Genomic DNA, 25258 nt, shown 5'->3' with positions numbered 1-25258 from the left:
GACCAGTTACATTCGATTTCTGCTTTCTAGTTAACTATTATTTGAGGTTATTTCATTGCATTTGTATCAAGTTTCTGATTTCCCGTTAAATATTCCTTAAGATATTGCATCTAATTTCTGATTTACCATTAGTTAATCTCTGATTTTAGTTTTATGCAATTGCATTTAGTTTCTGATTTTCCGTTAATTATTCTTTGAGGTTAGCTCAATGTAGTTGCATCCAATTTTCGATTTCTAGTTAATTGTTCTTTGAGGTTAGTTCAATATCAAGTTTTCGATTTCCCGTTAATTATTTTTTTAGGTTATTTCAATGTAGTTGCATCAAATTTATGATTTCCTATTAATTATTCATTGAGATTAGTTCAAAGGCAGCTTGCATCCATTTTTCGATGTTTCGTTAATTAGTCTTTGAGATTAGTTCATTGCATTTGCATCTGAGTTTTCGACTTCCCATTAATAACTCTGAGGTTAGTTCAATATATATGCATCAACCATCAAAAAATGTATATATGTGCATCTAGTTTTTTATTATTTATGTTTTGAGGTTAGTTCGATGCAATTACATCTGGTTTATGATTTTTCATTAACTATTCTTTGAGGTTATTTCAATGCATTTGCATCTAGTTTCTGATTTTCCGTCAATTATTCTATGAGGTTAGTTCAACGCAGTTGTATTATGTTTTTGATTTTATGTTAATTATTTTTTGAGATTAGTTCAATGTATTTGCATCCAATTTTCGATTTCTCATTAATTATTATTTGAAGTTTGTTTGATGTATTTGCATACCATTTTCAATTTCTCGTTAAATATTTTTCAAAGATTTGCATCCAATTTCTAATTTCTTGTTAGTTATTCTCTGACGTTAGTTTAATGCAGTTACATCCAATTTTTTATTTTTAGTTAATTACTTTTTGAGTCTGGTTTATTGTATTTACATAAAGTTTCCGATTTCCTGTTAATTACTCTTTGAGCTCAGTTCAATGTATTTGAAGCCAGTTTCCGATTTCCTTTTAATTATCCAATGTGGTGTGTAATATCAACTTTAAACGGGGAATAAAAATAAATTATGTTTGATTTACTATGTGGGATCATAAAAAATTATCCAGTTCCCGATTTCCAGTTAATTATTCTTTAAATTATACATGACCCACTATGTAGGATCTTCAAAGATTATCTACAAACGTGTGATGTTATATTAATTATTTTGAAAAATATTTGCAACTATATATACATAACTATTATATATGAATATTCTATTGATCACTCATCCAAATTTCTTATAACGTTAAAACCCTACTATCCATTAAAAAAAAAACTCACCCTTGATAAAACCCTTCAACTTCATTTTGTTGTTTAATAATATAAGTTTGATTAAAGTTTTGTGAGATTGCCTAATAAAGCGAAGTTCATATTGACGCTACTTGAATAGCAAGGCGTTCCCAATCATACGAAAATAGATAAGATAAACACTATTTTAAATGCAAAACTATACTTATTGAGACATTCCCACAACATATAACACAACTATATTTTGAGGTTAGTTTAATGCTTCTTCCAATTGGTGATCAAATTAAGGTCAACACAGATGGGGCTTCTAGAGGAAACCCAGGTCCAACTGGGTTGGGTGGATCCTTTAGAAATGTTCATGGTGATTTTGTCTTACTTACTCTTGAGCAAGGGTATCGGAATTGCAGACAACTATACAGCCAAGTGCATGGCTATATTGGAGAGTGTGGAGCTTGCCCTTTCAAAAGGATAGAGCAATCTCTGGGTGGAATTAGATTCGGCAGTAGCTGTCACAACTTTTAACTCAGGGGCATCCCTTGGCAACTCCTATGTAGATGGAAAATTTGCACGACGAAGGTGCAAAGCTTGAAAGTGTCGCACAACTGGAGAGAGGCTAACCTAGCCACAGACCGGCAAAATTTGGATCTTTCTTAGCTGAGAATGAGGCTTTTGTATCAAATGGCAGACCCCCATGGCTATATGAATGGGAGGTTCTATATGGTTGCTATTTTATAATATCTTGAGCCTACATCATATAGCATGTAGGTTCTACCACTCCTATACAGTTCTTTTATTTCGTTTATTTCCTTAATTCAATTTACACTTACCGAGCAAAAAAAAAGGTTAGTATATTGCATTTGCATCTAGTTTCTGATTTTCAATTCCATTATTTATTTTTTGATGTTAGTTCAATACAGTTGTATCTAGTTTCTGATTTCCCGTTATTTATTTTTTGAGGTTAGTTCAATGCATTTACATCCAATTTCCTATTAATTGTTCTTCGAGGTCAGTTCAATGCATTTGCATCCAATTTTCGATTTCCCGTTAATTATTTTTTGAGATTATTTTAATGCATTTGCATCCAATTTTTGATTTCTCATTTATTATTCGATAAGGTTGCATTTGCATTTAGTTTCCGATTTCCCATTAATTATTGTTTGAGGTTAGTTCAATGAATTTGCATCCAAAGTAGATGATGCATTAAATCTATCCAACTTTATTTGTTTAGGCCCATATAGACATATAGTGCATACAATTCAATTTTATTTGTTGTCCGCTTAGTTTTGATTGTACACCGTTACTTATTTTATGATTAATTGACTTTTATTTTTCCTTTTTTGTCCCAGTCACATGTGTGGTTAACAAATATAGAAAGTAAATGTTCAGGCAACTCAATTTATTTTTTCCTTCGTTATTTCATTGTCTTTTTCTAAAAAGAAACTTTGTTATGTTAAACTTCACCTAAGATTAGTGTAGAAACTATTCTTCGTGGCGTAAGGGTTTTAGAAAAATTGTTTTCGGTGAAAACTATTGTTTTTAGCAATTTAGTTTTCTGTCTCCTATTTTTTTCATAATTAGCTATAGTGTTTAGAAAAAGTTGGAGAATCTATAAAACTCTAGATGGGATTGTTTCCTTCTTTATATCATATTTTTTTTAGTAATTAGTAATAGAGTTTAGAAAAAACTGGAGTCTGGTTTTTTCATAATTAGTCAAAGAGTTTTACAAATATTGGAAACTCTGTGAATGCTCAAAAAATAGAGCTAAGAGGGTATAGCTATAATATATATCTAAAGATTAGGGAAGGGTTGGGTCCGATCCGACTGTCCAAACACCTTCACAGAATTTCACCCTGTTTATGACATGGCGGAATCTAAAGGTATTTGGTGGTATGTTTCTTTAGTTAACACAGACTGGCACATAGTATCGTGATTTTCTCCAAATAAACCAACGCCTCTCCATTTTTCTTTTCTCCAAACAAACCAACTATCACTCTCATCCCTACCGCCCTCACCACTCCAATTATGTTTTGTTTTTGGAAGAGCACTCCAAATTTTTATTCCTCATCCATCTACCTTTTGAATTGATGTTTACTTTACTTTTCATTTAACCCATTTAAATTGGGTTTGGAAAGATAAGAATTAAATTTTAGTTGGTGTCGGTTAATGCACTGTTTGGTTTGATTTGGTGGTTCAAGTGTTTGATTGTTGTGATGTCTTTTTAAATGGCAGCTGTAACTAGTTCTCTCCCAGTCGAAGCAAAGAATGTGTGTGCGCCTTGACTGAGATTGAAACCAAAGACTACAAGGATATTCAGCACTGCACAGGAAGGATATTCAGCACTATAAGGTCAGACAAAATTTGGTTACTATATATTATTTTTTAGCTAGACATTTGCAAGTTGATTGTATCTAAATACAGCAGCATGCGCCAAAGGCGCACGTATATGTGCCGTACCGAGGGGGATGTGCGTTAGGGGTGCCGAAGCTGAAGACGCGCATATCTGTGCCATATCGGGGGGGGATCTGCGTTAGGCGACGATATGTGCCGCATATATCGGGGGGGCGGATGTCGCGCTAGGGTGCCGAAGTGAAGACGCCGCGCATATCCGCGCCATATCGGGGCGGATGCGTTAGAGGCGCCCGGCGCTACAGATCCGTACCCGTGACGGCACGGACAAATACTAGTATAATTTCAAAGAAGAGATCAAAGACACCAACTGTTTAAGTTATCCCTCACATGAGGATGAGGAAGAGGAGAGAAACTCATACTGTTCGTGTGAATAAGTCGGATCGATTTAGTCTGGCTCAAGGCGCGCCCGCGCTCTTGTCGTGAAAAAGAATATAGTTTTTTTTTCAGCCTCTCATGAAACATGTCTACTGGAAGTTTGGATGGAAAAATAAGAGAGCGTGCGCACGAATTGGCCTTGCCGAAAGCGCGCCCGCGCTCATGCCTAAACTTGTAAGTTTTTATTTTTCTACAGTAACCACAAAATTGTAGTTTACTATAAAAATATAAGTAAGGTTTTGGAAAACCTAAGTCTTGAATAGAAATCCAATTTTGACAGCAACCAAAATTGAGAGAAAACTCTTGTAAAGAGAAAAACTTGTAAGGAAAGATGAGTGATCTAGTAAGGTGGAGAGACTTGAGAGGAGTGATTGTAATATTCCTTTCCACACTTATAAAATGATTAACTCTTGTGGAAGTAAGTATCATTGGCCGAACCACATTATATCTTGTGTTGTGGTATGCTTTACTTTCTTTGTATTATTATTACTTGTTTGTGATAGTTGTTGATTGCTTGGAATGTTGGGTTTGTTGGCGGTTGTAGTGAAAGTTTAGATTTTTTGTCTATAGTAGTAGTTTGTCCAAGTGCAAGTTATCTTAGTGGGGATCGATTGATATCGTTTTCCCCAACAAGTGGTATCAGAGCCAGGTTAGATTAATCTAGGTTGTTATCCAAATTTTGTTTGGAAGGTGTTTGACAAAATTCCTGAGAGGAGGTTTGAGTTGAAATAGCTTGTAGGGATGGACTATTATATAAACACTCACATGACTAGTCTGAATAAAGGTAACTACACTATTTGGAAAGCCAAGATGGGAGACTTGCTATATTGCAAGGACTTGACACAACCCATTAAGAATGGAAGGGTAAAACCAGAAGCGACTGTCGTGGCTGAGTGGAGCAAGCTTGATAGAAAAGCAATTGGGTATATTCGACAGTGGATTGACAATAAGGTCTTCCACCATGCATCCCAAGAGACTATCGCTTTTGGCTTGTGGAAGAAACTTGAAGACCTCTATAAGAGAAAGTCGGCCGGAAATAAAGTGCTACTCATTAAGAAGTTTGCGAATTCGAAGTACAAAGAAGGTTATTCAATGTTTGAGCATCTTAATGACGTATATAATACCATAAATCAGCTGCATTTGATGAAGATTCATATGGGTGATGAAGTTGAGGCTTTGTTACTATTAAACTCTCTACCCGACAGTTGGGAGACCTTGACAGTTTCTCTTGGCTGAGCCGCACTTGATGGAGTCGTTTCTATATACACGGCTACCGGGGTATTGTTGAATGAGGAGACTAGAAGGGGTTCACGAAGCAGCTCCTCTCACTCAGAGATCCTTGTCACAGAGAAGCGGGGAGAGGTAAGAGCAGAAAACCATCTTATTCTAGAGGTGATGACAGAAGCAAATCTAGGGGTGATGTTAGAACTCCTAAGGCAAAGAGACAATGTTACTATTGTGCCACCAAGGGTCACTTCAGGTACGAGTGTAGAACACTGAAGATGGATGAGAAAAATAACTGTGTATATGAAGACATGGTAAAGAGGAACGGGAGCACAAGCCGAGATACTATCGCAATAGCAGACGATGATCTATTGGGGATTGTGTCTGATTGTGGTGAGTGTTGTATTAGTACCTCATGTCGAGATACATAGTGGGTGATAGATACAGGAGCTTCCTATCACATCACACCGCACAAGGAATTCTTCACTACCTACAAATCTGGTGAATTTGGTGAAGTGAAGATGGGTAACAGTGGAGTCTCCAAAATTGTAGGCATTGGTGATGTTCATGTAGCAACCAATGTCGACTACACCTTGACACTCAAGGATGTAAGACATGTCCTTGACATTCGGCTAAGCCTAATTTCCTCTAGGAAGTTAGATGATGATGGCTTTCAAAACTAGTTTGGTAACGGGGTATGGAAACTGAGCAGAGATTCCATTGTAGCAGCTAAAGGGAATAAAACTTGCTCGCTTTACAAGACACAGCTTAGTTTGTGTAAAACAAAAGTAAATGCGGCACTATAAGAAGCTTCCTTCGAACTATGGTATAAGAGACGGTGTCATATGGGAGAAAAAGACATGGAAGTTCTTGCTAAGCAAAATGTCTTGCCAAACATTAAAGGTACGCATTTAAATAGATGCACTCATTGTTTGGTTGGAAAACAACACATGGTGTTTTTCTAAAGATTCCCCTCTCACAGGAAGGAGAACCTCCTTGAGCTTGTACACACAGATTTGTGTGGTTCTATGAAGATGAAGTCCCACGGGGGAGCTTTGTACTTCTTGACTTTCATTGATGATGTAACAAGAAAGATATGGGCATATAGTCTGAAGACCATTGATGAAGTATTTTGCATGTTTAAGACATTCCATAGCATGGTGGAAAGAGAGACATGGAAGCCATTAAAGTGTATTCACTCAGATAGTGGGGGTGAGTACATTGGGCCATTTGAAGAGTATTGCAAGAGTCATGGGATTCATCATGAGCAGACCGTTCCCAAGATACCGCAACACAATGGTATAGCCGAGAGGATGAATCGTACCATTGTAAAGAGGATGAGATGCATGTTGTTTCACTCTAAGTTCTCCAGGAGTTACTGGGTAGAAGCAATACGCACAGCTGTACATGTGATCAACCTATCGCCTTTGAAATCTCTGAATAGTGATTATCCAAAGAGAGTATGGTCAGGCAGAGATGTTGATTATGGATACTTGAGGGTATTTGGGTGTAGGACATTTGTTCATATTCCAAAGAATGAGAGATCCAAGCTTGATGACAAAGCCAAGCAGTACATTTTTCTAGGTTATGGGGATGAGAAGTTTGGATACAAACTTTATGATCTGAACAACAAGAAGGTTATCTGAAATCGAGATATTATGTTCTTGGAAGACCAAACTATAGCAGACTTTAAGGAGGGTGAGAAGCTAGAAGCTTTCATAAATGATCTTATTGATTTAGAACTAGAAGTTCCTACTGTGGAACGTGCATAAGGCATTGAGAATGCAGAGAACCATGAGTTTGAAGCTCATGATGATGATCCTATTGCTCATGATGGGATAAAACCTATTGATATAAAAGATGCACATGAAGTGTATGAACCACCACCTGAGCAAGCAGAAGTGCATCCTCATGAGGCATAAGAAGATGAGGCAAGGAGGTCTGAGAGAGAGAGACAAGCTTCAACCAGGTATCCACCACATACGTATGTTTTACTATCTGATGGTGGAAAACATATGTACTATCAATAGGCTATTGAAGGTACAGACAAAGAGAAGTGGTTGAAGGTCATGCATGATGAGATGCATTCTTTGCATAAGAATCACACTTATAACTTAGTTGAGAAACCGAAAGGAAAAAAAAGTTATCAAGAATAAGTGGATCTTCAAAGTCAAGTATGAGGAGAATAATCCACAACCAAGGCACAAAACTCTCCTTGTTGTGAAGGGATTCGGTTAAAGGAAATGTATTGACTTTGATAAAATTTTCTCTTAAGATGACTTCTATTAGGGTGGTATTGGGTTTGACTTTGTTGGAGTTATCCTTCACATGAGGATAAGAAGAAAGAGAGAAAATGGTATTGTTCGTTTGAATAAGTCGGAGCGCGCATGCGCTCGATTTAGCTTGGCCCAAGGTGCGCCCGCGCCCTTGTCGTGAAAAAAAATATAGTTTTTTTTTCAGCCTCTCACGAAACATGTCTACTAGAAGCTTGGATTGAAAAATAAGAGGGCGCGCGTGTGCTCGAATTGGCCTTGCTAAGAGCCTATGCTCATGCCTAAACTTGTCAGTTTCTATTTTTCTACAGTAACCGCGAAATTGCAATTTACTATAAAAACAGAAGTAAGATTTTAGAAAACTTAAGTCTTGAATAGAAATCCAATTTTGAGAGCAACCAAAATTGAGAGAAAACCCTTGCAAAGATAAAAGTTTGTAAGGAGAGTGGAGTGATCTAGTAAGGTGGAGAGACTTGAGAGGAGTGATTGTAATCTTCCTTCCCACACTTATAAAATAATTAGCTCTTGTGGAAGTAGACATCATTGGCCGAACCATGTTATATCTTGTGTTGTGGTATGCTTTACTTTCTTTGCATTATTATTACTTGTTTGTGATAGTTGTTGATTGCTTGGAAGGTTGAGTTTATTTGTGGTTCTAGTGAAAGTTTAGATTTTTTGTTTGGAGTAGTAGTTTGTCCAAGTGCAAGTTATCTTAGTAGGGATCGATTGGTATCGTTTTCCCCAACACCAACAACTTCAAAACCAATAAAAATGGGTATTGAAATTCATTGAAAACCACTAAAATAATCTTTTTGAAAATTTCTTATGGTCTCTTATTTCACTCTGCTTAAGTAGTTGAGCCTATGTTTTTCTCTAAACAAGAAAGTTAGAGAGGTGTTAAGAGAGTTTAATTAAGAGTGTGTTTGTTATGATGGAAACACTATGGAAAGGAAAGGAAAATAAGAGTGGTCCACCTTTTCCATAGTTTTTAAGGCGTTTGTTTACCCATGGAAAAGAAATGAGCTTTTCCATATGGAAACAAAATCATGGAAATGGGAAAGGTTTTGTGTCCTTAGCTAACCCTTAAAAATTTTGTGGAAAGGAAAGGAAAGGAAATAAATAGCTAGGGACTTACTACTAACACACCCATGACCCAACAATATAATTATTCATTTCCATAGCTTTTGCAAACAAACATAATTATTTCTTTTCCCAGTTTTTACTTTTCTTTCCCCAGTTTACCAAACACATACCATTTAAAATTATTTCCTTTCCATTCCATTCCATTCCATTCCATTCCATTCTATTTCATAGTGGACCACCCATTTTATTTCTTTTCATTTTCATGAGTTAAAATTTAACAAACACACCCTAAGTGTGTGTTTGAATGGATTATTTCGTAGAATAAAGAGAAAGAGGGGTGGTGGGTTGTCGTTATTAGTTTGGTGGGAAGTTTGAGTTTGAAAAATATCGAATTTTGTAGAATTTTGTACCTGCCTTGGACTAAAAAGATAAACATTAATGGCAATTTTTCTAAATGGGAGCTTTCTCTCTCCTCACCCCAAACAACATCGGTTTGATTAGAAATGTAGGATTGTAACACGTGTTTAGTGAAATTGAATTCAAGTTTTTTTTTTGTGTGAGAGGTACTTCAGGTAATCTATAAGTTCACGACACCAGAGTACCAGACACACCTGGACACTGTCAAGTAATAATAGTAGGGATGATGTAACGCTAATAAACGAAAAAGTCTATACTCAACGCAATTTATTGGGAGGGACAAAAAGCCCTAAATAACCTAAAAGAAAACTTATATATAGGGGTCACGGTATTGAAACCCTACTTTATGGAATTGGCACCTCTTTGACTAATTCAAAAGTACTGACACCTTTCCATTTCCGCGATATCGCACAATCCACGGTATCGGGTTACCGCGAGATCCTATATCCCACAGAAGGTGGTTGCCGTAGGTTTTTTTTTTCTCTCTTTTAATTATTTTTAATAGCTATCGTAAAAAAAAGTTAGTTACCGTGAGATGGTTGTGTTCACTAAAACGAAGTTTTTACTTGTGTTAATTATCAAAACTCTTTTCATTAATTTGATCACAAAATTTTCTTATAGCATATGAAAATATTTGCCACAAGATAGCAAAATTATGTCTCGATTGTACATTTTTTTTTTGTCATGGTTTTAGTGTTGTTCTTAGAGTGTATAAAGAAGTTTTAAAGAAGAAAATGAGGTATACATATGTCGTGTGTGTTTAATACGCAAAATTTGAAATGAAAAAAAAAAAAATACAAAAAAAGTATTCCGCGGCAACTCCTTACCATGGGATATGGAATCTCATGGCAACCCGATGTTGTGAATTGTGCGATCTCGCGGCAACGGACATGTGAGAGTGTAAAATGACAAATAACCATTATTGTTTTATTTTTTACCAAGGAGTGCCAATCCCATAAAGTGGGGTGCCAATACCGCACCCTATATATAGACTTCAAATACAATGACAAAACCAGTGTAGTCAAGGCGCAAGGAAGTGCGCACCTAAGGCGCAAGGCGAGGAGAGGCATTTTTTTGTACCTCGCCTCAGCCCAAGCGCGGATACTAACATGAGGCGTGCGCTTTTCACGCTTTTAGTTGAGGCGCGAGACGCACAAGGCGCGCGCCTTATTAACTTTTACAGTTTTTTCTTTTTTTTTTTTTTTTAATTTTTGCTATTTGTGACACATTTACACTCAATCCAATTGTTGTATGGTACAAGAAATTTTACAAATTTAGCAAGTTTTATTTTGGAGTACACTCTAAATTTAATTTTGACTAGTTTTTGTTAAGTTGTATGGATTGAGAGAAAACACAAAGATGAATTAAATGAAGTTTTACGGGATTCTAAAATTTGAATCACGTGTTCTATTTCATAAAGAACTCATTTGGCTCAATTCGAATGATTCATTATTTTAGTTTATTGAAGTTAAACTAGATTGTTTTGAGAGATACGAGTTTTACTTTACTCTTTACTTATTGTTTAAGATTTTTCTTTTAAATGACTACAATGGTTCCATGTTTACAATCACATAAAATTAATTTTAAAATTGGGCTAAGTAATTTAGTGATAATTTATGTCATATTTAATATTTATTTTATTTTTTATTTGATATATCTATTTTTTTTATTACTACGTGCCTCACTTCAATCAGACTTGCGCACTGCGCCTAAGGCACAGAGAGGGTATTGGGCATTAGGTGCCCTTTAACACCTTGGTACACTGGACGAAACTAATCATGAAACTACTAGTACGTACTATTTAGTGGCCCCCTCGTAATCCCTACTCACTCGCTAAGACCGTTAAAAAAAAAGAATACTTATACGTACGTACGTGTGTCAGTGTGTGTGCATGTTCTTGAACTCTCCATAACCTTCTCCTCTTTTCTTCCCATTCAAAAACACACACTTTATCACTTCCACAAGCAAACCTTCAAAAACACCAACTCAAAAAAATATCAAAAATCGAAACTTTACTTGATTTCAAGTTTGCCCAACAATGGAAACAATTCACACTGGTTTACAATTTCGTGTTCCACCATCTTTTACAAATTCAAAGACTAGTTTTACTACTAAAAAAACAGCTTTATTTGCTCACTCTCAATTTTTTTTAAGTTTAAGTATAAGCCCAAGAACTTTAAAAGGTCTTAAATCTTCAAATGCTTTGAACAAGAATGATGTGTTTTTGTTTAATAGAGGAATTGAGAAGTTGGGGCAGAGGAATAGTTCTTCACGGTCGAATTCGTTTGTTGTTAAATGTGAAACTCAGAGTAATGGAAGGGTAATTTTTATTCTCTCAGTGAATTTTTAGTTTTGAATGTTATGGTTGTTACTGTTTACTTTTGCGTTGTTTTGTTTTGCATATTCTATGCTGATTAGAGAAAGTTGTATTGAATTTTTTGATGTTTATTGATGAATTTGGATTACTGTTATTGCTGTTTTGGTACATTTATGTTGTCCAAAGTAGATGTTGAGTATATGCTTGATTTTGGAAGTAGTAGTAAATCTGAATAAATTTGTTTCATTAGTTTGGGAATTCCTGTTTCGATATCCTATTCTTGCTACATTGACCATAATTAAGCTTTAGTATTTATTTATTAAGATTTTGGTTTTAGTTAAATTAGTTGATGGGATTATATGTTGGTTATGAAAGAAGGGTATTTCTTATTTTCAAGGATGAATCTGGGTGAATGGTGTTTATATTATGACACTGAGTAACTATCGAAGTTTGGTATTTATTCTACGGTTGGTTTTATGTAGATTACTCAACAAGAATTTACAGAGATGGCTTGGCAAGCAATTGTTTCGTCCCCAGAAGTGGCGAAAGAGAACAAGCATCAGATTGTGGAGACAGAACATTTGATGAAGGCTTTGCTTGAGCAAAAGAATGGTCTTGCTCGACGGATTTTTTCAAAGACGGGAGTCGATAATACCCGTCTACTAGAATCTACTGATAAATACATCCAGCGACAACCAAAGGTATTTACTCTAGTTATCTAATGGGCAGAAAAATGCATGGTTCAGGTTGCCAATACGTTATGAATGGAGTGCTGATAAATCATGTTTGTAGTATGTCACAGTGGTGGTCATTCCATTCAATCTTACTTGTACCTGAACTCATGTGAAATGAGCACTTTGTAACTGTTGGTCGGTGGTCATGGTTTATACTGTACACGTCAGCATGTAAAAATGTCTAATACATCTGTGGAACGATTCACATATTTCACTCTCCTTGTATTAGTCATACGATTATAGTGTGACCTAATATTTTCATCTCTTTTACTGTTGGCCTCCACAGGTTCTTGGTGAATCATCTGGTTCCATGTTAGGGCGAGATTTGGAAGCACTGATTCAGAGAGCTAGGGATTTTAAGAAAGAATATGGTGATTCTTTTGTTTCCGTTGAGCATTTAGTACTTGGTTTCGTACAAGATCAACGCTTTGGGAAACAATTATTGAAGGATTTTAATATATCACTTAAGAGCTTAAAGTCTGCCATTCAATCCATAAGGGGGAAGCAGTCTGTCATTGACCAAGGTGATGATTTGCTTCTCTTGTTTTACTTTCTATATTGGATCATGTTGCTTAGCTTATCATACTAAGGGGCAGTTCTTGAATGGTACATGGAAAATTTTAAGAATATAAGTTACCCACTTGCACTCCTTTTCATGCTGCCCCATGCACGTGCACAACTAGAATGGATATACAGGGGGTGGGGGGAGGGGTTCAAAATCACTTCAGTAGGGTGTCATAAAACTACTTTTTATTTTGAGAAACATTTGTGTGATTATTAAGTCCACTGTATGAATCAAAGTTCAACTGAGAGGGTGAAAACACTTTTGATACAATAAGACTATCACTACATATTATATTGCGTTTAGATATTATGGGTTAATGAGTTGAAGTGTCATAGAAGTGTCTTTTGAGTGTCGCTCAACATAGGTTTGATACCCTTTCGCAATGTCCTATAAAACACTGCTGAGAATGAAAGTTGTAGGTTTGCTAAAGTTTCTCTTATTTAGTAACATTCATCTCAGGATTTTGCTAGTCTGAAGCATCAGACCTAGTACTATAACTTTTAGTACTGTGGTTCTAGTGACTTTCTTCCTATGTGTGGTGCCTTTTTTTTTTACCAGTAAAAATTAATTGTATTGATAAACAGCACTGCTATTACATCAATACCCAACCTAAGTTTATTTTAGGTTACCTGTAGTTGGCCCATACCCAGCAATGAAGCTATCAGTGTGGTGCTAATGAAGCTATTAGTAAACAATATTGACATTTGTTTCCTTTAAGGTGATAACTAATGTATGTTTCACATGTGTGGAAGCTTTCTCTTATGATGGGTTGCTCGAGATACTTACTTGCTTAGAAACAATAAACAAGGTGTAGATTATGGTTGTGACCAACCCTCTTATTAATTCAAGACTTGCTCAGGATCACATGAACTTGGTTTGGTATGTACCTGAAGGCTAACGTTTTGAGTTTCTTACAGATCCCGAGGGTAAGTATGAAGCCTTGGAAAAGTATGGAAAGGATCTGACAGCCATGGCTGAGGCAGGAAAGCTTGACCCAGTTATAGGAAGAGATGATGAAATAAGGAGATGCATACAGATTCTCTCAAGAAGAACGAAAAATAACCCTGTCCTGATTGGTGAGCCAGGTGTTGGAAAAACTGCAATTTCGGAGGGGTAAGAGCCATAGATTTATCAGTGTATGCTTAAAAATGTAATGTATCCTTACATTATCCAATCTTAAAAATGTGGACAAGTAGCTGATTAGTTTATGCCCTGAGTTCACGAGAAGCTTCTCAAGAGTTTTGAGAGCTCATACTTGTTTATTTGTATGGGTAAATTGAGTTTCCTGCTCAGTTGACCTTCCATTAGTATACTCAATTACTCACTTTATGTCCCTGGGAGGCGGGCTTCCTTTGGTTTATATTTTTTTCCTTTACAATCTTCTTTACCAATAAACCGATATTCTTCCTCTCTTTCATTTGTCTGTTTCATGTGTAAATTTCCAGGCTTGCCCAGAGAATTGTGCAAGGAGATGTCCCTCAAGCTTTGATGAATCGCAAGGTAGGCGTTTAAACAAGGGTCCTACCGAAGTTTATATCTTAAAATTTCTTATGGCCTTTTTATAGAGGTGCAACCATACAAATTGCAGCTTTCATGTATATCTTGTCGTCAGTTGTCAGATTAATAGAAGTCATTTGAGCCGTAAGAATATGATAGTAAAGTTTAAGTACGACCACATGCTTGTCTTTATTAATAAATGTAATTTTTTAAATAACATTCGATAATGTACCTATGTTTTCTGTTTCTGTTGACTGTTGATAATAAGATTTGTCTCATAATTTTTTAGGTCCCTCGATAATGATGATTTTTGCATTTTGATTTTATCATACTTGGTCTAATAGAACTTTTATTACCAGTTGATATCCCTTGATATGGGTGCGCTTATTGCTGGTGCGAAATATCGTGGAGAATTTGAGGACAGGTTGAAAGCTGTCCTGAAGGAAGTGACTGATTCAGAAGGACAAATTGTTCTTTTTATTGATGAGATCCACACTGTTGTAGGGGCAGGTAAAAACACTTTGATTGGGTTACGAGCAATGTTTTTCAGATGTTTTATGTAAATAGTTGTTGAGTATGTAGTTCATTTCGTTGGATTCTGCTTAATGTAATTCAACCTGATATGGGTACAATATTTTACTCTAAAAAATTGAAGAATCAATCATTTTTTCACCCCGTAGTTTCAGATACCTTACGGAAGTTCATGAGATTTATAGATTTCAAAAGTGATTCCAGTATACTGCTTGAATTTGGTGTAGTAGTCCGTTGATCTTCTTTAATATTAAATCTTCTTTGTTGGATAAGTCTATCAACTTATTCTTTTATTTTTTCCTTTCAAGCTTCGCAAAGGTGAATGCATTATGTTTTTGTATAAACTGATCAATGAAGACTTGTCAGAGATTCTTGTACCGATAAAAACAAACATAGACTCACTTGACTTTATTCTTATCTCCATCTATATCATTTTATATGGCTTGGCTAGTTCACTTTATTATCAGTTATCTTCAGATTGAGTTTGTAATTTAGAACTAGATATTATTGATATTTTGGTATTAATATCTTAGGTGCCACAAATGGTGCGATGGACGCTGGTAATCTTTTGAAGCCTATGCTTGGTCGTGGTGAGTTGCGATGTATTGGTGCTACAACACTCGATGAATACCGTAAATATATTGAAAAAGATCCTGCCTTAGAGCGTCGTTTCCAACAAGTTTATGTTGATCAACCGTCGGTGGAAGATACAATTTCTATACTACGCGGATTGCGTGAAAGGTATGAGTTGCACCATGGAGTCCGAATATCAGATAGTGCACTTGTAGCAGCTGCAATTCTTTCAGATCGGTACATCAGTGGCCGCTTTCTTCCAGACAAAGGTAATCAGAAGTTCTATATCACAGAGCACTCAGCTTCGATTGAATGGTTTTCATAGTGGTTGAAGCTACCAATGCTAATGTGAACATGTTTCTTCCAGCTATTGATCTAGTTGATGAGGCAGCTGCAAAACTGAAAATGGAAATTACTTCAAAACCAACTGCCTTGGATGAGATCAACCGATCTGTACTGAAGCAGGAGATGGAGAGGCTTTCTTTGATGAATGACACAGACAGAGCATCGAAAGATAGGCTGAGTCGCCTTGAGGCAGAGCTCTCTCTCTTAAAGGAAAAGCAGAAGGCTCTAACCGAGCAGTGGGAGCACGAAAAATCTGTCATGACGCGCATTCAGTCCATGAAAGAAGAGGTGTGTGCTCCTTGTACACCTTTGTCTACCCAATGATACCGAAACTTTTATTCACTTTGAAGGCATGATCAGTTTCAAATGCTCTAATTGATGTTCTAAAAGTCTGTTGACTGCCTCCTTTTTTTTTCCAAAGATTGACAGGGTGAATCTTGAGATTCAGCAAGCTGAACGGGAATATGACCTTAATCGTGCTGCTGAACTGAAGTATGGAAGCCTTAATACTTTGCAACGTCAGCTTGTGGAAGCAGAAAAAGAGTTGGATGAATATATTAAATCTGGAAAGTCCATGCTTAGAGAAGAAGTGACAGACAGTGACATTGCTGAAATAGTCAGTAAATGGACGGGTATCCCTGTTTCCAAACTGCAACAGTCTGAGAGAGAAAAGTTATTACATTTGGAAGAAGAGCTGCATAAACGTGTTGTGGGTCAAGACCCTGCAGTTAAATCTGTAGCTGAAGCTATTCAAAGGTCACGCGCAGGACTATCTGACCCTCACAGGCCCATTGCTAGCTTCATGTTCATGGGTCCCACTGGAGTTGGCAAAACAGAACTTGCAAAAGCTCTTGCTTCTTACATGTTCAACACTGAAGAAGCCCTTGTGAGGATCGATATGAGTGAATATATGGAGAAGCATGCTGTTTCAAGACTAATAGGGGCCCCTCCAGGATATGTAGGATATGAAGAAGGGGGACAACTAACAGAGATCGTCCGCAGGAGGCCTTACTCTGTTATCTTGTTTGACGAGATTGAGAAAGCTCATTCGGATGTTTTCAATGTATTTCTACAAATTTTGGATGATGGAAGGGTGACTGATTCACAGGGTCGGACTGTAAGTTTTACTAATTCTGTCATAATTATGACGTCTAATGTGGGTTCACAGTATATACTTGACACAGATGATGAAAATTTGCCAAAAGAATTAGCTTATGAGACCATTAAGCAGAGAGTATTGGACGCTGCAAGATCAATTTTTCGTCCCGAGTTCATGAACAGGGTTGATGAGTACATAGTTTTCCAGCCTCTTGATCGTGACCAGATAAACAGTATAGTGAGGATACAGGTAAGATTATACATTCATTATTAAGAATTCAATAATACTTATGTCTTAGTTTGTGATGCCTGATGTCAATTTATTTGAGTTTTTAACTCCATGTACTCGGCAAAAGTTTCCTATATGGTACACGTATTTTTTTTCTCGTCTATTAGTACCATGTACTTTCAATTTTTTACAATTGAGTACATTTATACAATTATCCGACCAAAATGCCCCTTTTTCTAATTTGTAACTAAATGTATCTTCTTCATCCACCCTGCCACTTCCAACCAAATTTTTTTTATCTAAAAAACGAAGGTGGGGTGGCGGATGAAAAAGATAAATAACCACTGTCAGATTCATTCTTTTAAGACGGGTTAGATGACTCCACTAACTTAAGTGATGGACTATAACGTAGTGACAACTTAGAAATTAAATAGATAGGGGCATTTTAGTTAGGCAAATGTATAAATGTAGTCAATTGTAAAAAATTGGAAGTACATTGTACTACTAGGTGAGAAAAAAAGTATGAGCACCATATAGGAAAAACATGCAAAGTACGTGCTACAAAACAGTTAAAAACAAAAATTTATTTCAAGTCCAAAAATACTTTCTTTAATGCTTTTCTTGTACTATGTATAGATCCCATATCTAAAACCCTCAAGTAATATTTCATGTATATAATACCGTAAAGGTTAAAGGTGTTCTGTAACATATTGTTTTGGCTAGAGAAAAGAACAATGAATCAGTTTTGTGTACAACTTTGTTTCTCTTTTGCTTATAATATTGTTGGATTAGGTAAAAATAAGAATAAAGTCTATACATGTGAAGACTATAATGGATGCCTTTATCTCTTGAAAGGTCTGAAACACTCCCCATAGCAGTTTGTTACTATGTCTCTAAGTATAGGTGGTTTCTTCTCGTCTCCTTAATAAGCAATATAATAATCTGTCATTTGATATTGTTTGATTTTTTCCACTTCTTTTCTTGGTGAACATTTTTGGAATTATGTTGCATCATAGAAGCCGTTAGGTATAGTGTTCACATACTTTCTTCTTTGTATATATTAAGACCTTTCTATCTTCTTCCAGTTGTGCCTCTTCATCTATTGTTTATCTTTAAGGAGTTTGTTCTCTGAGATGACCTTGTTTTTGCATCTTTGTCTCAGTTGGAGCGAGTACAACAAAGAATTGCAGATCGGAAGATGAAAATTCATGTGACAGAGGCTGCAGTTCAGCTTTTAGGAAGTCTTGGATATGACCCCAATTATGGTGCCAGGCCGGTCAAGCGAGTAATCCAACAGATGGTTGAAAATGAGCTTGCCAAGGGCATCTTGAGAGGGGACTTAAAGGACGAGGACACAATCTTAATAGATACCGAAGTCAGTGTGTTCTCTAATGGACAGCGTCCCCAACAGAAGTTAGTATTCAAGAAAATAGGTACAGAATCGGATCTACCGTCGGGGAGAGATGTGGAAGCTTTTTCACAGAGTGTCTGATCGTTGATGTTACTTTTGTTTGTATACGTAGTGTAATCTCAATATATCAGTCACACATACAACTTCTCTTCTGTATCATATATATTTCGTCTGCTGTTGTTTCTTTGTCCGTTGTTTCAAGTGAAAAATAAAGAAACATCTGTTGAGCTGACTGTCCATTGTTGGCCCTTCTCCATGTTTTCTCTGGGTTTTGGCGTTTTGCACTTTTGCCAAAGGTCTTCATTCGTGCAGTCTCGCTGTCTATGATTATTGAATACTCCAATTAGTAACACGCATTGGGTTTTTTAAGTTTTGAAACCTCCAAATCGATAAGTCTTGAAACCACTCTAGTATGGTTTATTTGGATTCGGTAATTGTAATTATATAGGAGAGACTTATCTATTTATTTTTTTTAAAAACAAAATGAGAGATAATTATGTTATTTAAGTGATACTAGCTAATCTGCCTGTCCTATGGCCAGGCTTACTACTATAGAGATTAGACCACATTAGTAAATACATATTTTGGGTATGTTTGTTATTAAGCTCATAAGTTTGTGTTGAAGAAAGATGTTACGGTACTTTTAGTCTTAAAAGTTAGCGTCTAAGTGAGACGGCTTCTATAGCTACAAACGAAAAAATTCTAAAAGTTACACAACATCGTAATCTTTACTATAGACTTACTTTTCTACACTCGTTTTGTCAAGAAAACGAAGATTGCTGGAATCGATTTTGAAATAGGCGACAAAGTACGTAGGAGCCCTGCTAAAAGAAAACACCTAAGTATCGAATAAGGAATTATATAGCTAGAAGCTAAAAGATTTAAAGTAGAATGCAAGCCGCTGCTTGTGGTCATCCCTTTCGTAAAAAATGTTGGAAAGGTTATGTTGGCACAACAATTAATGATGGCCCTGGGTGTTTAGTGTTGCGATGTCCTGATCCCTCATGTCACGCTGCTGTTGGTCATGACATGATCAATTCTTTGGTTTCTAATGAAAGTAAGGAGAAGTATTCCCGTTACCTTCTTAGAACCTTTGTTGAAAGCAATCATAAAATCAAGTGCTGCCCTGCACTTGGCTATGAGAATGCTATAGATTTTGAAGTTGGAAGTGAGAGCTACAATGTTTGTGCGGAGGACGCTCATAGTGACCAAGTGGATCTTGAAGAATAGTGATGAGTCTGCAAACGTCAACTGGGTATTAGCTAATCCGAAGGCTTGTCCTGAATGCAAGAGACCTATTCAGAAAAATGACGGATGCATGCTTATGACCTGCAGACCTCCTTGTCGCCACGCGTTTTGCTGGTGGTGTCTTGCTCCATGTAATCGTTATAATGAGAAAGAAATGAAGACGGAACAGAGAAGAGAAGAAAGATGGCTAAACAATTGATAGATAGATATACTCGTTATTATGAAAGATGGGTTGTCAAGGCAAAAGGCGGTTGGAGATTTGAAGCAAATGCAAGATGTCAGATGTGAATATGGAGAAGCTAGGAAAAAATCAATGTCAGACTCTATTATAGCTCAAGTTCGAGTTATTTGAGTTCGAGTTAGAACGTCTTCATCTATGTGCAGAGAAAGAGTTTCAATAACTTCCGTGCAACGCTAAAATTTCTGACCAACACTACCTGTAAAATCCTAACTTTAATCAATAACAAAATACTCTTCCCCTTTGAGGTTTTTCAGATCTTCTTCTTCAGAGAAATTGTATAGAGAGATTAGAGATATGTTGATATTTTGAGAGAGTTTGGAGTAGGGTGAGGTTTTGTTTCTGTTTTCGGTGGTTAATTACTCAATTACCCCGGCGTATAACTCAAATATGAGCGTGTATTTGGTTTTTGTTTTCCTACACACGATAAAAGACCAAAACGTTTTTTTATAATTTGCTAAACACACCAATAATAAGGCTAGCTTGGTAATCAACATTGTAATTATTTTTTAAGTGGGGACTTTTTTAAAAATATTGCTGATGTGGCTCTCTGTGAGCATATTGGGAGAAACAGATATTAATATAGGTAGGATTAGGAAAGTTCTTTTAAATTATCAATAATAAAATAGGACTTGTTTTAATTTCAATGTTTATTAGAGATAATTATGTTTATTAATAACAAAAGAATCTTGTTCAAATTATATTAATAAAAGTGAGACTTATTCTAAAAGTGGGATAATTATTTAATTTAATGAGGGAGGTGTTTATAAATTAAATAAATAAGGAGATGATAAATTGCGTACTCGATATTGGGAAGGGTATTCCGGAAGACCCGGCTATCATATACTGTAGATATATGTCCATACCTCATTGCATTTGCAGTTTCCATCTACGGCTACCTGGCTACCTTTTCGTTAATTCGTTGATTGCCGTTGCAGTGGGTTGCTTCGAAAATTCACCATGACAATAATAGAAAATGCTGAAGAAGTATAATTTTCAGTGGAAATAATAGTGGAGGCTTATTACAAGGATTTAAAGAGGGGGATGTAAAGTGTCATTGTTATTGATTTTTTTTAAACTTTGGAGACTTATTTGGAGGGAACTCTTTTTCTACATGTAAAATTCCATGGGCCTAATTATGTGAAATCAAAACCAAAGGCCCATTATACTGTTCCAAAACCCAAACAAAATACCAAATTTTAAATTCTTAAAAAAAAAACCGGAACCTTTAAAGTCCAAACATTCAGAAAGTGTCAATAAACTGGGCCTAGAAATTGAAGTATATATATATAGGGGTAGGTTCCGTTTACAACACTTTTATACAATGTTTTATACAATACTATTAGAAAAATAGATTTGTACAAATCCATTGAGGTATGAATGAGTAATTTGTCTCCCAAATTACCCACTTGAGATGAAATGAGTTTCACTTAAAATAGTACGTAAAGAGATAAAAACCTTTTCGAAAGGGTGTACTGGTTCGAAACAGTGCATTATGCCGAAAAGGTGCGACGTTTCGAAATAGGCACTGGTTCGAAACAGTGTTTTATGCCGAAAAGGTGCGACCTTTCGAAATAAGCACTGGTTCGAAACAGTGCTTTATGCCGAAATGATGCGTCTTTTCGAAACATGTGACTTTTCAAAGAGGTGCCTAACTTTTTCAAAGAGTCACTGTGCTGTTTCGAAAAGGCACTTCTCACTTATAAATAGTGGATGAATTTGGAGAGAAAGACACACCAGATCATACATTTCTGATATTTCTCTTCTCCCTCTGTTCTTAGTCAAATACTATGTTGTGTTCGCTGATTCTATAAAATTGAAGTGCTAGCTTTCTATAGAAGGAAATCCGTTCTATCTTGGGAGACATTTTCCCATCAACCTTCAAGCTAAGCACCGTGAGGGGGAAAATCTGTCTTAAGGACATAGTGTTTCTACATAAATTAGGCTCGGATTTAACTAAAAAGTACAAGTAACTTACAAGACAAAAGGTTTGTATGGTTTGGTAATTGGTAAAGAGTAAGTACAATTAAGTTGTATATTCCTAACAACTTAAGACAGAATCTTCTTTGGTAAATTAAGTTCATTCATGATATATTTGTTATATCAATTTGATTTTCTTATTTACTTAACAATAAGTATATTTTTGGAATAAGTTTCCTACAAATACTCTCTCTCTTAAAAGTATATATACAATCCCTCTCTTAAAAGTAGCAACTTAAAAATATATATATACACAAAAAGTTAGGGTTAAATTCATTTTCTAGGTGAAGTTTTACTTACGTACTTATTTTAAATTAACTTAAATAGCTACTTTTTAGAGAAAGACTATATATATGGTAGGTTCTGTTTACAACACTTTTTATACAATACCCCCCACCGGACCCTTCAAGATGATTTAAGGGTTAATTTTTTGTGGATAAGATGTCTTACCATGGGTATGACCTCCGCAAAAAATCGGGTCCTTTGACCATTTCTAAGTTTGCCAAAAAAGGGTTACAAAATCAATATTTTTGGACCGTTGATAAAAATTCATAGGTTGAGAGCAATTTTTCTTATGGTTAGGAGTTTTCAAATGAGTTAAATTTTTGTGGAGATGATCTCTATGGTGTGCAAATTATATCTACAAAGAATCAAGACTTAATTCATATTTTTAAGGGGTATGGTATAAAATGTTACAGACCCTTCAAGATGATTTAAGGGCTACTTTTTTGTGGATAAGATATTCTCACCATGGGTATGACCTCCGCAAAAAAATCGGGTCCTTTGACCATTTCTAAGTTTGCCAAAAAGGGTTACAAAATCAATATTTCTGGACCGTTGATAAAAATTCATAGGTTAAGATCAATTTTTCTTATGGTTAGGAGTTTTCAAATGAGTTGATTTTTTGTGGAGATGATCTCCATGGTGCGCAAATCATATCTACAAAGAATCAAGACTTAATTCATATTTTTAAGGGGTATGGTATAAAATGTTGTATAAAAAGTGCTGTAAACGGAACCTACTCCATTATATATATATCATAATCTTAAAAGTAGCTACTTAAGTTAATTTTAAAATAAGTACGTAAGTAAAACTTCATCTACAAAATGAATTTAAACCTATTTTTTTGTGGATATGATATACTCAATATTAAGATCATCTCTACAAAATTTCAGCTCATTTGGAAACCTCTAACATGGTAAAAAACAATTACAAAAATTCAACATTTCTAGACTATTAGATTTCTTTTTAAAGATGACAACAATTTTTATCTATGTTAGAGGTTTCCAAATGAGTTGAAATTTTGGAAAGATAATCATTATGGTAAGTGCTTCATAACCACAAAAAAATAGATTTGAATTCATTTTGTAGGTGAAGTTTTACATACGTACTTATTTTAATTTAACTTAAGTAGCTTATTTCTAGAGAATTACTATATATATATAAGTTGTTTTGTGACAAACAAATCCACACTCATGTCTGACAGAGAAATAGAAGCCGACCAAACTATAAGTGAGATTCTTTGGCAGCGGGCGTTTTCATTTTATTACTTTATCGTTTCTTTTTCATATTTTGTAGTTGATTATTTGGGGTTTTACATCTGATTCATATATGGTGGTGTAATGTCCTAATAATCTTTTAGGATAAATTTAGACATTTACAGATACATTGTTTAAAGCATCATCAGTTGTATGGATTGAAATGGTCTGATGTCGACATTTCTTTCGTTACAAGTTAACAACCGCTTTTAATTAACATAATTACATAAAAAAATATTGTTAGGCTGCAACTTTTACTGAAGTATGACCTTCTTTTCTTAGTTCCCTTGCTGCCACTAGACCTGAAGGCCGAGCAGCTATTAAACATACATGCTTTGAAGGGATATTTTCCTCAAGAACAATATTATCGTTCTTTTGGAAATGAGCTTGAGGTTGTGTATGGCTTTTAAAGGTTAATTTAATGAAACATGAAAGCTCCAGGTGCATCTAACTAGGTTGAATTGAGACACTTATTTGCCGATATGCCGACGTAATGATCTCTTCCAAATTTCAATTATTATTTTGGAGCTGTCAATGTTAGCGTTATCCCTCACATGAGGAGAAAAGGTGTTATGCTTGCGTGCATAAGCCTGAACGCGACCCGCGCTCAGAATAGGCTTGCTCAAGGCGCGAACCGCGCTCATGCCTTAGTCGACCTCTAGGCACTTCAGCGTGACCCGCACTCGACTTGGCCTTGCCTGAGGTGCGCCCCGTGCCCATGCCTATTTTTCGGAGAATTCTATTTTTGTGGACCGCGAGTTTGCAATAAGGGTTGAGATTTTTGGCAAAATCTAACACTCAGAAAACACACGAGAGGCAACACAGAAGTAAGAGAAAACCCAATCTTGAAAGCTATCAAGATTGAGAGATAACCTTTACAGTGATACAAACTTGTAAAAAGAGAGGAGTGATCTAGTAAGGTGAGAGACTGCAATGAGTGATTGTAATCTTTCTTCCCACTTTATAAAAGGACTAGCTCTTGTGGAAGTAGGCACCATTGGCCGAACCACGGTATATCTTTATGTTGTGGTTTGCTTTTACTGCTTTACATTATTATCTGTTATTAATAGTTGTTTAGCGAGTTGGGCATGTTAGTTTGGTTGTAGGGAATATTTAGAAGTTGTCTGGAGTTGAATTGTGTTCAAATACAAGTTATCTGTGTAGTGGGGAATCGATTGGTATTGGTATTAAGCCCAACAAATTGTATCAAAGCCTTGGTTAGATTAGCCTAGGGTGTTATCCAAATATTGGTCGGAAGGTGTTTGACAAAACTCCTGAGAGAAGATTTGAGTTTAAATAATTTGTAGAAATGGACCATTCCATGAACACTCGCATAACGAGTCTGAATAGGAAGAACTACACCATTTGGAAAGCCAAGATGGAAGACTTGTTTTATTGCAAGGACTTGGCACAACCCATTGATAATGGAGGAGAAAGACTGGAATCGGTTGCTGCGGCTGAGTGGAGCAAGCTTGACAGAAAAGCAATTGGGTACATTCGACAGTGGATTGACGATAGTGTCTTTCACCATGTATCCCAAGAGACAACATCTTTTGACTTGTGGAAGAAACTCGAAGACCTCTATAAGAAGAAGTCGGGCTGAAACAAAGTGCTGGTCGTTAAGAAGTTTGCCGACACGAAGTACCAAGAAGGTTCTTCAATGTCTGAGCATCTTAACGAAGTACAGAATACCATCAATCAGATATATTTGATGAAGATTAATTTAGGAGACGAAGTTGAGGCTTTGTTTCTATTAGGCTCTCTACCCGAAAGTTGGGAGACGTTAGCAGTCTCTTTACACGGAGCAGCCAAGGATGGAATTGTTATCATGAAGATGGCTACCGCGTCTTTGTTGAATGAGGAGACTAGAAGGAGTTCAAAAGGC

At 36.0% G+C, this 25258-nt stretch overlaps 1 protein-coding gene across 1 annotated transcript; it reads left to right on the top strand.

The window, feature by feature from the left end:
* The first annotated feature begins 10901 nt into the window (after positions 1-10901).
* CLPB3 (casein lytic proteinase B3) lies at positions 10902-18601 on the top strand. The gene is made up of 10 exons (XM_086576746.1): positions 10902-11389; positions 11869-12087; positions 12407-12644; positions 13603-13798; positions 14131-14185; positions 14542-14692; positions 15247-15555; positions 15654-15919; positions 16053-16979; positions 18121-18601. Exons 1-10 carry the CDS (start codon positions 11108-11110, stop codon positions 18448-18450), a joined length of 2973 nt encoding a protein of 990 aa, XP_086432872.1. The 5' UTR covers positions 10902-11107; the 3' UTR covers positions 18451-18601.
* The last annotated feature ends 6657 nt before the right edge of the window (positions 18602-25258 follow it).

Source organism: Coptis chinensis, chromosome 8 (genome assembly GCF_015680905.1).
Source record: "Coptis chinensis isolate HL-2020 chromosome 8, ASM1568090v1, whole genome shotgun sequence".
NCBI classification, from domain to species: Eukaryota; Viridiplantae; Streptophyta; class Magnoliopsida; order Ranunculales; family Ranunculaceae; genus Coptis; species Coptis chinensis.
Note: the sequence above shows the minus strand (reverse complement) of the source record. Positions and strands in the feature narration are given on the sequence as shown.